Source organism: Sinocyclocheilus rhinocerous, unplaced genomic scaffold (assembly GCF_001515625.1).
Source record: "Sinocyclocheilus rhinocerous isolate Xijiao unplaced genomic scaffold, SAMN03320098_v1.1 scaffold1351, whole genome shotgun sequence".
NCBI lineage: Eukaryota > Metazoa > Chordata > Actinopteri > Cypriniformes > Cyprinidae > Sinocyclocheilus > Sinocyclocheilus rhinocerous.
In genome coordinates this window covers 266,698-282,574 of record NW_015654494.1, presented here as the reverse complement: position 1 = coordinate 282,574, position 15,877 = coordinate 266,698, and the positions used below count along the sequence as shown (strand labels likewise).

At 34.0% G+C, this 15,877-nt stretch overlaps 1 protein-coding gene across 4 annotated transcripts in view; it reads right to left on the bottom strand.

Annotated features, from left to right (window-relative positions):
• Positions 1 to 15,877, bottom strand: part of kdm4b (lysine (K)-specific demethylase 4B) — a 67,786-nt gene that overhangs the window by 47,545 nt on the left and 4,364 nt on the right. For all 4 annotated transcript variants that reach the window (XM_016523821.1, XM_016523820.1, XM_016523823.1 and 1 more), the window contains exons 2-6: positions 14,110 to 14,512; positions 9,638 to 9,813; positions 8,803 to 8,917; positions 8,433 to 8,626; positions 1,363 to 1,412 (exon numbers count right to left, since the gene is read on the bottom strand). In XM_016523821.1, coding sequence (XP_016379307.1) covers positions 1,363 to 1,412; positions 8,433 to 8,626; positions 8,803 to 8,917; positions 9,638 to 9,813; positions 14,110 to 14,493 — 919 coding nt within the window. In that variant the 5' untranslated portion in view covers positions 14,494 to 14,512. The remainder of the gene's footprint in view (positions 1 to 1,362; positions 1,413 to 8,432; positions 8,627 to 8,802; positions 8,918 to 9,637; positions 9,814 to 14,109; positions 14,513 to 15,877) is intronic.

The window sequence follows — 15,877 nt, the reverse complement described above, 5'->3', positions numbered from 1 at the left end:
TTTTTGTTACCTAATTGAGCAAGAGACAGCTTACTACAAGCCTATACGAGACAGCTTGTGAAAGTAAACATTTGTCGTTTTGTTTTGCTTAATTTTAAGCAAAACTTTAATCTATGTGGTGTGTGCTGCCTAATCATTTTCACAAATACATGCCGTAAAATAAAAAGATAACATGAAAATATGTATATAAAATACCAAAAACATGGTTGTTGGTTACTATAGTTTAACCATGGTATTTTTAGTAAAACTGTGGTTATAGGCTACAATTGGTAATAAAAACGCAAAAAAAACAAAAAAAACATGGTTAGCCTACTATACTTTTACTATAGTAATACCATTGCTTATTTTCGTAAGGGATTGTGTATAATAATATGAAATAAATGTTTTAATAGATTATGACATCACAAAATATCAGGGAGTGAGATTTATTTGATTGTGATGCGAAGGAGGGTTAAGTTACTGTAAGCCCCATCAGAACTGGGTTGAGGTGCAGGGGGACGGGACGAATGACTGATCATTGCAGGTTAAGTAGTGTAGCCTACCTGTGCTACCCGCTCAGTGCTACCTCCGGTAGTCCGTCTGTTTATCAGTCATGTACATCTTCAGATCAGGTTTTTTAACTTATTGGAGGTACCGAACACCACACAACAACTTCTCGGCATTGCACCAAGCAAAAATCAATCGAAATCATCAAGATCAAGCGCCTAACAAGGTCTCCGCGCGTTAATTCGAATGGTTTGTTTTCCCCCACGGCATAAACGGTTATGACGTTTTTGTGGGCGTTCCCAGCAATGCCAAACAAGTCTATAAAAACTAAAATATATGTGTGTGTATGCATATATATACAGAGAGAGAGATTTATAAAGATATCTACATATTTTTATTTTATATAAATAAATACATAGGATATTATTATATAATAGATAGATAGATAGATAGATAGTTTTGATTGTATATATTATGTACTGTTAATACACATAATATCATAATAGTGCATAATACTATAATAATACATATATGTATTTATTATATATTATAGGTATTGTTTTAGTTTTATTGTTTATATAAAATATTAAAACTATTATTTATATAATTTATATATTTTTAACATTTTATCCGTTCATTTCTTTTTTAAATTCACGTGTGTGTGTGTGTGTGTGTGTATGTATATATATATATATATTTGTTGCACCAAAGGAAAAACAAACTTTGGAACAAAATGAGAACAGGTTTCCAACATTTCTGTTTTCACTCCTTTTCCTTTAAGGCTTTTACATGTAAATGACCTCTGTTTTGATCGCCTAACCTACCACGCTCCATTTCTGCATGGAGACACGCTAACGAACGGATGTGAGGTCTTACCTTGTGCCAGCCGCTCCAACCTCTTGCCGTGCTCAGGAGGAATGGCATACCTGCGGTGAGGAGGAAAAAACCGAGATCAATTAACAGGATCAATGGAAAAAGACGAGAGGGAAAAACACTGGAGGGACGCGCAGCGAGACGCCTCTGTGAGAATCGCTGTCTGATCATCACACAGCCCTCGAAATCATAAAACACACAGAGAACATTTCACCCCTATTTCACATTCACCAGTCACACGCTAGTTTAAAGACAAAGTACTCAAACATCACCGAGACAAAGCCTGGAAAATTGCTGCGCGAGAGCCAATTTATTTCAGCTAATCGGCTCAAATGCGCGCAACGCTAATACAGATTGTGCTGTGCTGCTTAATTTGAAATGATTTCGCTGGAGAAGGAAACAGCACAATATCTTCTAAAGGTTCAATTCGCTTGACGCTGTTATTGACATTGTCTGTATTAGCCTAATTATTTCCTCAAGTTTCCGGAGAGCCGAAACCCTCCCGAGGCCTCGAACGCAAATGTAAATCCGGTGCATCACCCTCCCTTGGGCTCCAGCTCCAAATCACACATTCACAATGAGGGGAACGTGGCTTCAGGAGGGTTTTGAGTGGCGTCGCACTGCCCTCTACTGGCAGCCGGAGGCAAAACGGGGATTTTATGGGCGAGTGGCACTTTCTAGTTAAACACAGGCCAATTTCACAGCAGTGGTTTTCTCTACACAAGTGCAGGATCGTCTGAAAGTCAACTGAATACCAAGTGGACAGATTAAAGGGTTGTGTTTGTATGCAGCTGATGGGATGTACAAGAAGAGTTTGTTTTATTTTACAATGTGTTGTGGCTTTTACTGAAAAGTTATAGGAGAAAAAGTACAAGAATTATGGGGAGAAAACAAAGAGGGATGGGAACTGGCTATGCACTAACCAAACGGGAACAAGTACAGGATGGAAATAAGATCTATGGAGATGGAAACTTGGATGCTAAGAAAGCTGCTATTAGCAGCCTGTGCTTCCCATATTCATATAATTATGGAATTAGCAGTAGCACAATCTCATAATTAACTGAACTTTCTGAAATAAACTGTTCCTCCTGAACTCAATGACCCTGGACTCAAAAGTTTTGGCACATATTTTCGAAACAGTGCTATTGTGTTGGCACCTACATGTAGAAATTACTCTACTAGCGGCCAATCACAAAGTACTCATTCTTGCATTCAAAAACATTTAAGACCAAATTGGAGCACAATTTAAGCGCACGCAGGGATCTTGAGACTATTTAAAACTTTCATACAGTGTCAACGGCGCAGGACACAACAAAACAGAAGGATGCCACTAATTGGCCTCCACCTGCAACAAACATGAATGCTAATCAATTCCCACGATGACATGCATTTGTTGCATGTATTGGGAACTGCTCTGAAACACCAAAGACGGAGCCAGTGGGAAATGAAAAGCTGGCCGCTAGCACCCCAACTCTAATTTGGTGTTTGAGGTGCCACCACAAATCAATAATAATTAGATGGCTCTTTTTCTCCTTTTCTTGCAGATAAAAGCTGGATCTGATGGGCGGCTGTAATTAGGGTATGAATGCTTCCTGCCAGCAGGAGTATCTTACACCCCACTAACCCCACCAGATCAAGCTGACAGTAACTCTATCTGGCAACCAAAAGCTGCTTTATTCGATCTGGAACTGTCTGGGGAGGAAGGCAAATATTGACGAAAATCACACCAGGGGCACCAGAAATCAAGGTAAATCCGAGGCGCTTGACTTGGTGTGACTGTAAACGCCCACTTGGAGGAAAGCCTCCAGTTTCTTTAGGTTCTTCTAGTACCACCGGAATGACGAAATTAACACAAAGCGCCTACTAAACACCGTTTGAGATTTTGATACAAGGGTACTTAGGTGCCTGGGCGTATGTAAGGGACGCATCCCATTTACCTTGTTTACGGCCCATGAAACAATTCCGTACTTCACTTCCCAGATGCAATATCTCTCCAATCCCACAGCGGCAACACAAAACCCCTACCTGCCAAACGGCGTCGACGCCACCGGCAGTGTTAAGGTTTTATTTGTCATCATCTTGAAGAGGACAAGAACAAGAAAATAAGCAATAAGAATCAAGCTATCCTCTCAGCTGCAGCACTCCCTCTCTCAGTGATTATTTCCGGCAGCGTGCGCACCACTTTGGGCCACTCCGCAATCTTTAAGAATCTGACACTAGATCTCAGGAGGCGGCGAGAATTATGACTTTGATGGGAGGAGAGTTGGAGGCGAATGAAGTTAATTTCACAGTGGCTGAACAGAGGGTTAGGCAAACAGCTACCACACACACTTTAACATACTGTAATTACCAGAAAAGTAAAATGGATTCAATTTCAAAAGCAGAAGGGGGTGTTTGGGTGGGGAGGACGAGCGCATGCATAGTTGCATTAAGCGGAGTTGAAGGGTGAGTAAATTTTCTACTCTTTCCTTTTTTCTGAGCATGAGCCTAGCCATTCTCCGCTGTGCGGAAAGTTAACTTGAGATAAGGCCTCCGGAGAGCGGGAAAAAGAGAGAATGCTTAGCTAGAGACATCAAGAGCTAACACTTCAGAGAGATATGAGGACACAGAAGAAATGGAGACGGAAAGATACTCAAGAGAGCAAGCTAGACTTACGCAAGGCCTCTTAAAGAATCACAGTTTTGCACCCTTATCCATTTGGACACCTGTGCCTACCAGAGCATGACCCAAAAACATGCTACGACCCTTTCAACACGATCCATGTCAATGCATTAAACACTACAGAGACAAGCATCAAGCACTAGCATTAAATCTAGCCCCAATGCAACTTTTAAATAAGGGGATCTTGATGTTAACTCTTGCATTTACTATTCACAGTTTCATTTGGGAACTATCTTTTGATCAGGGAACTAAACATTTTCATTACAGAAACATAATTTTTACAGGTCTCTTTTGGTACTGGTACCTACGCACAACAAAATTAAAACGTTTTTAACATTAAAACTTTGAAGTTAAATAAAGAATAAAACAATGTTTCTTGAAATAGACACAGTTTTAACTTTTGCATTTGTGTAACATTTACATTGGTGTATTTTTGTACTTCTGACTAAATTGTGAGGATAAAAATGACATTTGACAAAAACAACTTATTAGAGCCTTTTTGGTACAAAAAGCACTAGTCGTTGTCTTTGCACTTTTATAAAAGGATCTGACAAAAGATAGTTTACTATGAAAAACAATGTGATTTTATGAAAAATGAATTGGTTTACAATCTTGAACAACTGCAAGGGGATTTGTTTGCATTTTCTATTAGCCTACATAATAAATAGAATTCAATTTCTGAAGTATTTTTAATACCTACTTGTGACCAATGCATTTCAACGACTTTCCCAGTTATTTGTGATTATAGACCAATTTGGAGCAGACGTCACAGTTACGTCACTTGCAGCTGCGCGCGCATTGTGGTGGCAGAAAAACACTGGGAACAAGTGGAGGGAAACGGGTAAAATCCATTGAATAAGAGAAAAAATGTATGGTTGTGCCTTTGGATGTCAGAATCGGAATGCAAATAATAGTTATATAACACTGTCGTCAAAGACGCCATTTGAAGCTAAACGCAGATGTTTAAATGGACAGACTATGGATGAAACCTGCTATGATTACCCTACTTTTAAAGCATAAATTTGATTTAAACAATAGGTCTATATAATATTCATATAGGGGACATATTGTATTAGCCCTACAGTTGAAATACATGCATGAAATACTATTTAAACCTATAACATTTTACATAACATTTACCTATTTTATTTCACAATTCTGCAAGTTTATATATCCTAGTTCGGACTTTATAACTTTATTCAAGTCAACAATTGCGAGTTTGTCAATTCTGAGGAAAAAAAGACAGAAGTGTGGGATTATAAACTAAAAAGAAAGAATGACGAGTAGATTTTTCTTGCCAGAATTGTGAGATATAATCTCGGAATTGCAAGAAAAAAGTCAAAATTTTGAAATATAAACTCAAAATTACTTTTTTATTATTTTATTCCATGGCTTGAATAGACTGCTACGTTAAAACTGTCATTTTCTGCCACCAGATAGGCTCCGCCCACAAAAACGTCATCACTGTTTGCAAACACTGAAATTGGTCTATTGGTTAACAAATTTTAAGTGCACTTTGTATAGATTGCTCTCACAATAAATATAATATTTTAACACTCAGCATCATTAAAAATATAAATGAATAAAAAATAATTAACTTAATAAACTTGGATTTTCAGTCCTGGAAAATACTCTACCATTTTGTGGGAACCCTGCTGTTTACTGCGAACACTTCCTACTTTCTACTTCAAATCACAAAACCTTTCTTCCGTGAGGCAACCTATTATGCTTTTCATCTCACGCATGTTTTGAAGCCCCGATGTTGTTCATTTTACATTTTGACCAGTTTTAAATTAATTTTTCCCAGGCACAAAACACCCTTGATTGACTTCTGCTTTCCAGCTTGATTAAAAGACACACAGATGGATGAAATATCCCTCTGTACGACAGCCTGAGATACTGACAGAACAGCTGCGTCTAATGAACGCTCTGTTCAGGGTTTCTTTAAGACAACACAAGCCAAGGGCATCAAGGACTTGTGCGCAAGTATGCAAAACACACTTGCATCTTTCTCGAAAGAGGGAAAAAATGAGGGGATACACCAGGGAGAAGATGCAACATGAGAGCGAGGGGGGATGTGATAAAAGAAAAAAGTCTCAAATGTGGAAAAAAAGGACACTGAAAGCATGTTTATTTGAACTCTTTCAGCACAGGAAAGACGCCCAGCCGGAAAATTGTGTATTCTGAACCTCAAAATACAGTATTAAAGCTTCTCTCCGCAAGAACGGAGAGGAAAAGTCAAGCTGAACTTCAGGAAAACAAACCAACAGAATACCAATTCATTTCAACAGCATTTTGATTTTGGATCAAGGGATGTTATTCTTGGTTTTCACATCTTTTAGTCAATTATTGTCAGTTGTTCTCGTTTAAAACCTTGATGTCAATGTACATTTATCCTTCTATCTATTGAATAAAAGCATGGCACATATACTTCAGCATTATCTCATTCACGTACATCATCCCTAACGATTCTCTGGAGGATTTACTTCACAACCAAGTGCTTCAGAAAAGCTCTGCTCCACTATAAAGAGCCTGTTGTGCGTTTATGCGGCAAGAGGGAGATACAGTGAGACAAAGCACAGGGCACATGATTCATCTCTCTCGATGACATCATCCTGAATGTCTACAGCTGATGTGAATGACAACAGCGCCCCCAAATGCTCCAAAGCGGATCTACATTTAAGTTCCTTCATATTGCACCCATAGCAGGTTTGTACTGTAAAATCAAGCATAAATCTAGTTTGCTAGACACTTATTGGTCCTAAATGTCAATCAAACTGATGGATCACAATTTTATCTTCACAAAACCCATACATGGCATACGTCAAGCTATATTTTGGTAAAATACTGCCAAAATGACCATGTGTCAAAAAAATGACCAACAAACTGCTTTGAAATGTCTGAATTCAACTAAATGCACATATCAAGCCTATACAAAACACATTACAAATTACTTCTAAAATATATTAAAAATAAAACATTTCCAGATATGGAAATATTTCAACAAAATATTAATGTAATGTTTTTAACAGCATTTGTGGGATAATATAATTTACCAAATAAGAAATTGATGCCTAAAATATTTTACACAAATATAATTATACACATATATTGAATGCACATGAAATGAAGACTAATATAATTTTAACTGTGATTCCTTGTTTTATCTGTAAGTAATGCAAGATAATTCATAAACCTCCAGATACCGAAATATTTAAAAATATTGTTAAATGTTTTCATCAGCATTTGTTACATAATACTGTTTACCACATAAAATTATTCCTAAGACATTTTTTTTTTTTTTAAAACACATAATTATAATACACAAATTTTATTGTTAAATGTTTTCATCAGCATTTGTTACATAATACTGTTTACCACATAAAATTATTCCTAAGACATTTTTTTTTTTTTAAAACACATAATTATAATACACAAATTTATTGAATGCACATGAAAAGAAAACATATTTGAACTTTTTATTTAATTTTTAAGTGTGTTACTGTAATATTTATTTTTTTGTTTATTTTTTATCATTTTTTTTATTTTAAGAGTATATTTATATATAAAACAGAAAATTAATTGCTTTAATATACTATAATTATACAAAAAATGTACTAAATACACATGAAAATAAAATAAAGTCAAGCCATTTTTTTTGGGTAAAATACTGCCAAAATGACCAAATCTGATCATACTTTATCACTTTGATCTATTTCATCTGTTTAAAAAATATCCAACAAACTCCTCTGAATCTTTTGAACTCAACTAAACGCACATATGTGACCCTGGACCACAAAACCAGTCAAGAAATAATAATAACCTTTAAAGTTGTCCAAATGAAGTTCTTAGCAATGCATATTACTAATCAAAAATTAAGTTTTGATATATTTACGGTAGGAAATTTACAAAATATCTTCATGGAACATGATCTTTACTTAATATCCTAATGATTTTTGGCATGAAAGAAAAATCAATCATTTTGACCCATACAATGTATTTTTGGCTATTGCTACAAATATACCCCAGCGACTTAAGACTGCTTTTGTGCTCCAGGGTCACATATATGGTGAATGCAGGATGCTCACCAGGACTTTGGTTGACCGAAATGCAGGTAGTTGATGCTGTAGAGGTCCATGTCCTCCGTGTGCCAGGCGAAGGTGGTTTTCCACATGCCGAAGTACAGGTAGGGCGTGTTGACGCCCTCGATGACGATCCCACACTCCTGCTCCACCATGTCCAGAAGAGTGTTCAGATGGCCGATGTTCCACTCCGTGATGTCCTTACGAAGAAAAAACATCATAAACACATGCATATGACTAATCGTCAGGGTTACTATAGTAACTAAAACCATAAAAAAAATAAAATCAACTTTAACTGAAATGAAAAAAAAAAAAATGCAGGATGCTCACCAGGACTTTGGTTGACCGAAATGCAGGTAGTTGATGCTGTAGAGGTCCATGTCCTCCGTGTGCCAGGCAAAAGTGGTTTTCCACATGCCGAAGTACAGGTAGGGCGTGTTGACGCCCTCGATGACGATCCCACACTCCTGCTCCACCATGTCCAGAAGAGTGTTCAGATGGCCGATGTTCCACTCCGTGATGTCCTTACAAAAAAAAAACATCAAAAACACATGCATATGACTAATCGTCCAGGGTTACTAAAGTAACTAAAACCAAAAAAAAAATAAAATCAACTTTAACTGAAATAAAAAAAAAAAAAACGTATTTTATAACAGCTAGTTGCCAAGACCAAACACTAATCATAGTAAAGGCGACTAACCGGGTCATAAAGGGACCCGCTGATGTCGGCGCCGTAAATGGGCGACACAAACGTCAAGTTTTTCCAGTACTTTCTTTCCAGGTCGTCGAAGTCCTTGTGTTGAGGGGTGCAGTACCTGAGATCGGTCAAGAAAATACAAAATTAAAGTATAAATGTGACCCTGGACCACAAAACCAGTCTTAAGTGTAAATTTTTCGAAATTGAGATTTGAATAAATAAGCTGAATAAACAAGCTTTCCATTGATGTATGGTTTTGTTAGGATAGGACAATATTTGGCTGAGATACAACTATTTGAAAATCTGGAATCTGAGGGTGCAAAAAAATCTAAATATTGAGAAAATCGCCTTTAAAGTTGTCCAAATGAAGTTCTTAGCAATGCATATTACTAATCAAAACTGAAGTTTTGATATATTTACGGTAGGAAATTAACAAAATATCTTCATGGAACATGATCTTTACTTAATATCCTAATGATTTTTGGCATAAAAGAAAAATAATTTTGACCCAAACAATGTATTTTTGGCTATTGCTACAAATATACCCCAGCGACTTAAGACTGGTTTTGTGCTCCAGGGTCACATATTAGCTTGAAGGACCGAAGAAAAACTGGCTGTAGTAAAAGTGCAAACTTTTCAAACTTAGTCATACATTTACATACAAACATTCACTAATCTGTCAATATTTTTGAAAAAATACCCCCCCAAAAAAGTGATTTTAATTGTCAATTTTAGTCAAGTTACTGACACGAAGGTCCAGATAAGAGAGGACAAACTTTACAAAGAAACCACATTGTATATGTTATTAAAAAATTGTCTTTGATCAAACAAAGCATACTTTTTACTATTGGCCAGTTTGCGATATTCTCCGACCGTCATGGACTTCTTCTGGATGTTGTATTGCGTGAAGAGTCCTGATTGGCCGGTCACCACTTGCATGATGGGAGCGGGAATGACCATCTCTTCAATGGTCTCGTAGGAACGCCGCGGCTTCCACTCCTTCGGCGGAATAACCTAAATAACAACGCATCAACTTTAATAACTGTGATCGACAACTGTACAATTAGACAACTGATACAAGCATTTCATTGTGTTTGTTCAAGTCCTTAGAAAACAAAAATTACAATCTTGTTATTAAGAATATATGAATAAATGCATTTACAGACCTTTTAATTCAAGGTTAATTTATAAATATATTATTGTTATTAATTGTTAATTAATACAACTTATGTTTAATTAACTTGGCGCAACAAATCTAGTTCAACATCTGAGGCAATGCCACAAGAGCTCTTTGACCAATGCATGGCAAAAAAAATCCCTTTTTTTTTAATGCGATATACAGTATGACTATTCTAGAGACATTTTGTTACACCTTTACTTAGTGATTATTTTGCCTTATGTCTGTTCTAGAGACATGTTACAGCTTTTTGATAAAGCTCTAATTGGTTTTCTTTTGGAAATATGTTTCAAATTCACACTGAATGCATTAATGACTGTAAAGCATGTCTGTGTGTGTCAAAATCGTGATTAAAATCGAAATCGCAAAATTGATCAAAGAAATCGCGATAGGTTTTTTTGTCCATATCGCACAGCCCTAATTAGGATATGTAGAAATTAGCATTAACCAAGATGGTTGAATGGCATTACAGTATTGTATATTGTAATTGTAGAGTTTGGAAAAGTTTTATAAAAAATATTTTAAAAGAGATTTTAAAAAAGTAAATATTATTATTTACTGATATACAACCGTACACACACACACACAATGAAAACAAATAAGAAAATTGCAAAATTTTATAAAAAAGTTTAATATTTAAAAAAATTTATATTGTACAATAATAATAGTTTTTTAAATAGCCAGTGATGATTCGGATATTTACAGTACTGATATTAAGCTAATATATGTACACACATAATTTAATGAAAGCAAAGGAGAAAAATGTAAAATATTGTGATAAATAAACGCTGTTAAAAGTATTATGCGTTGTACTATTATGTATTGTAATTTTGCATTGCGCATATGCTAATTTTAATGATAAGTAAAGAGTTTGGAGAAAATAATTTAGATAATTAATTTAACATTTAAAAATAAAATATTTTTCAATAAATCCAATGGCCAATAGGATACTGAAATTTACAATACTGATATAAAACTAATATATGTACATACATAATTTAAGAAAACTGCAAAATTTTGTGATTTTAATTATATATTGACTTATGATTTTTATTAAATTGAGCTTTGAATTAAACGTAATTGTATTTTACAATTAATGTATTTTATTATTAACATTAAAAACAAAACACTAGTTTACAATATTGATGTCATTGTTTTATAAAAATAATAATCCGCTTGAGGTCATGTGAGCAAAACTTTTCAGTAAATTACATACGTTAACATTATTTAATACACAAACAAGAAATTACAATAAATGACATTTTTACATCATTTATTGTAAAATTGTTTTAATTATATTAGTTTAACATTTCAAGTTGTATATATTAATTTTAATTCATTATGAATGAGCATGAATTAACAATAGCATATTTATAAATTAATATTAACCTATAGGGATGCAGCGAAATTAAAATTCTCGGCTGAAGCTGAACAAAATGAAACACTGGGCCAAAGGCTGAATACCGAATACGTTTTTTTCAAAATTTTCCCCCATGTAGGCCTATTTTGCCATTTTTTTTCACCATTGCATAAATTAAATAGCCAAAACTGTTTTGTCCTGCTTTTCAAATAAAAAAAATCAATTACAAAACAACAACAGGGATTAAAGTTCCGTCACTACGAAAGATTTCCGTCAGTTCATAAAGACAGTCACTTGCTTCATTCCTGAATGATTCAGCCGTTCGAACGAATCAATTGAATGAATGATTCAGTCATAAAATCAGTGACTTGCCGCCACCTGCTGGCGGATTTAGTTTCATTTTTAGCGTATAATTTAAGTTATTTAAATCATATTTCTGTATTCAAAATTGTATATTTAAAACATTAATCTCCACATGAATTTAATTGCACTCATGCCACATACTGTATACGCACTGCAGACAGAGCACGTGTGAACTTGACGCGACAAATCTAGTTCAACATCTGAGGCAGCGCCACAAAGAGCTCTATGACCAATACATGGCAAAATCCCTGGACACGGGATTTTTTTATTTTTTTTTCTGCCATATATGTCTATTCTAGAGACATTTTGTTACACCTTTACTTAGTGATTATTTTGCCTTATGTCTGTTCTAGAGACATGTTACAGCTTTTTGATAAAGCTCTAATTGGTTTTCTTTTGGAAATATGTTTCAAATTCACACTGAATGCATTAATGACTGTAAAGCATGTCTGTGTGTGTCAAAATCGTGATTAAAATCGAAATCGCAAAATTGATCAAAGAAATCGCGATAGGTTTTTTTGTCCATATCGCACAGCCCTAATTAGGATATGTAGAAATTAGCATTAACCAAGATGGTTGAATGGCATTACAGTATTGTATATTGTAATTGTAGAGTTTGGAAAAGTTTTATAAAAAATATTTTAAAAGAGATTTTAAAAAAGTAAATATTATTATTTACTGATATACAACCGTACACACACACACACAATGAAAACAAATAAGAAAATTGCAAAATTTTATAAAAAAGTTTAATATTTAAAAAAATTTATATTGTACAATAATAATAGTTTTTTAAATAGCCAGTGATGATTCGGATATTTACAGTACTGATATTAAGCTAATATATGTACACACATAATTTAATGAAAGCAAAGGAGAAAAATGTAAAATATTGTGATAAATAAACGCTGTTAAAAGTATTATGCGTTGTACTATTATGTATTGTAATTTTGCATTGCGCATATGCTAATTTTAATGATAAGTAAAGAGTTTGGAGAAAATAATTTAGATAATTAATTTAACATTTAAAAATAAAATATTTTTCAATAAATCCAATGGCCAATAGGATACTGAAATTTACAATACTGATATAAAACTAATATATGTACATACATAATTTAAGAAAACTGCAAAATTTTGTGATTTTAATTATATATTGACTTATGATTTTTATTAAATTGAGCTTTGAATTAAACGTAATTGTATTTTACAATTAATGTATTTTATTATTAACATTAAAAACAAAACACTAGTTTACAATATTGATGTCATTGTTTTATAAAAATAATAATCCGCTTGAGGTCATGTGAGCAAAACTTTTCAGTAAATTACATACGTTAACATTATTTAATACACAAACAAGAAATTACAATAAATGACATTTTTACATCATTTATTGTAAAATTGTTTTAATTATATTAGTTTAACATTTCAAGTTGTATATATTAATTTTAATTCATTATGAATGAGCATGAATTAACAATAGCATATTTATAAATTAATATTAACCTATAGGGATGCAGCGAAATTAAAATTCTCGGCTGAAGCTGAACAAAATGAAACACTGGGCCAAAGGCTGAATACCGAATACGTTTTTTTCAAAATTTTCCCCCATGTAGGCCTATTTTGCCATTTTTTTTCACCATTGCATAAATTAAATAGCCAAAACTGTTTTGTCCTGCTTTTCAAATAAAAAAAATCAATTACAAAACAACAACAGGGATTAAAGTTCCGTCACTACGAAAGATTTCCGTCAGTTCATAAAGACAGTCACTTGCTTCATTCCTGAATGATTCAGCCGTTCGAACGAATCAATTGAATGAATGATTCAGTCATAAAATCAGTGACTTGCCGCCACCTGCTGGCGGATTTAGTTTCATTTTTAGCGTATAATTTAAGTTATTTAAATCATATTTCTGTATTCAAAATTTTATATTTAAAACATTAATCTCCACATGAATTTAATAATATTTACTTAACACTGAACATTTTTTTAACATTCTAACAGACATTATACCAACAAAGCACAATTTAACTTAAAATGAATAAGTTAGTAAAATAATATTTTTTGGCCATTTTTGAGACTTGAATCAGGCATGTATTTTTTTACTGTACAATTTTTTTACTGTGCCTCTATTTGATCGCGTTAGTCATTGTTTGGTACATATTATTCGGCCGAACACCGAAAGAACGCCGAACATTCGGTGCATCCCTATTAACCTAGATTTATATACTGTCAAAAAGTGTTGCTTATTGTTATTCATGACACTAACAAATGAGTAATTAAACTTTACTTTTAAATTTAAATGTAATTCTTTTCATTTAATTTAAAATTTAAATATAAACTTAAATCAAACTTCCATTTAATTTAAAATTTAAATGCATCTTAAATCAAACTTCCATTCGATACCTTCACCAGACCGGCACGATGAGCTCCTTGGGTCTCGATGTAAGCGATGTACTTCCCAAAGTCCTTGAACTCCTCCATGGTGGGTCTGAAGGTCATGATCTTGTAGGAGTTAGCCGCTGGAGGAGGCGCTGGAGCCGGGGCCGGTTCTGGGATCGGTAGTTCTGGTGTGAGTTCTGGTGCTGATGGTTCTGGCTTTATTTCTGGGTTCAAGGTCGATTCTACAGAGGGTTCCTGGGTCGGATCTGAAACCGGTTCCAGGTATGGCTGCGGGTTCGAATCCAGGGTGGGCTGGACTGGAGAATCTTGAACGGCGTCTGCTTGTGAAGTGACGTCTGGAGCCGGTTCAGGCTCAGGGTTCAGGTCTGGAGGTAAAGCCGGGTCCATGACTGCAGGTCAGCTAATGCTGCGGACGCAAAAACATCACAAATCAATAACCACACCACTATTACAATTATTAAGTATCAAACTAACTTTGTTTTTGTTAAATTCACTCACTCATAAATTACTGTTTATAGTCATGGAATAACTTTCCTGTAAAAGTTTAATTTTAAGTTTCAATTTATATGAGCGTATACGAAAAAGTTTATTAATTTGTCCAGAAACACCAAAACTGTAAAAATAAGCCTGAGAGTAACTAAAAAGTTGAAAAACTAATTATAAACTTAAGTGTAAAACTGATCTATGAATCAATGTAACTTTTTCTTAAATTCAGTCAATCATAGTAGGTAACTGATGAATAACTTGTCTGCGAAGTTTTTATTTTTTAACATCAATATCTCAATATGTACATGTAAACATTTACCAATTTTAGGATAATAATGACAATAATGTAAAACATTTTAAAAAGCCACAATGAATGAACACATCACTATCAGAAACCTGTTTTTCAAAGGTTAACAAAAACAACCAAATTCATATATTTCAAATTAAACCATTTAGAGAAAAACTGCTGAAATGAACTAAAAAGTTGAAAAACTAGTAAATGATAAACTTAAATATGAAACTAAACTTTATTTTGTTAAATTCACTCAATCATAAATGATTGTTTGGAGTTGAAGAATAGCTTTACTATAAACGTTTTATTTCCTAACATCAATATTTTAGCTTTCAATTTATATGAATGTATGAAAAAAAGTGTATTTATTTCAAGTATTTACAGACAGAAATACAAATACTTAAAAATAAGTCTGAGATTAACTAAAAAGTTGAAAACTAATTAAAAACTTAAAACTAATATAGGCCTACAGATCAACGTAAAAAAAAAAAAAACTTCAATTCAGTCGGTAGTTGAAGAATGTCTTTGCAGTGAATTTTTTTTTTTTAACATCAATATTTTAGGTTTTAATTTCTATGAATGTACAGTATATGGTAGGGCTGCACGATAAATCGAAATGGAATCGAGATCGCGGTTCGACAGAAGCTGCGATTGTCAGGCGTATCTTTCAGTGAAACACGGTTCTGTGATCAGCAGTAAATCTACATCCGAAGGCCAGAGGGCGCTCTCGCGCTGAAACTCCAAATACGCCTCGCAGAAGAAACCCAGAAAATGCCTATCGCTGCAGCTGAATAAACAGAAGATTCAACTGCTTTCATTGATTCAACGTGACTAATAAACACACGACTACGGCAATATACGGTTTATCTGAGTTCTTATTATTATCGTTTTCATTAAAATAAAGTATATTTATAATGCAATGCCTTTATCACTGCTTAAATACTATGAAATATATTGCGTGCCTTATTCTGTGTAAGAAACCACATCATCTCA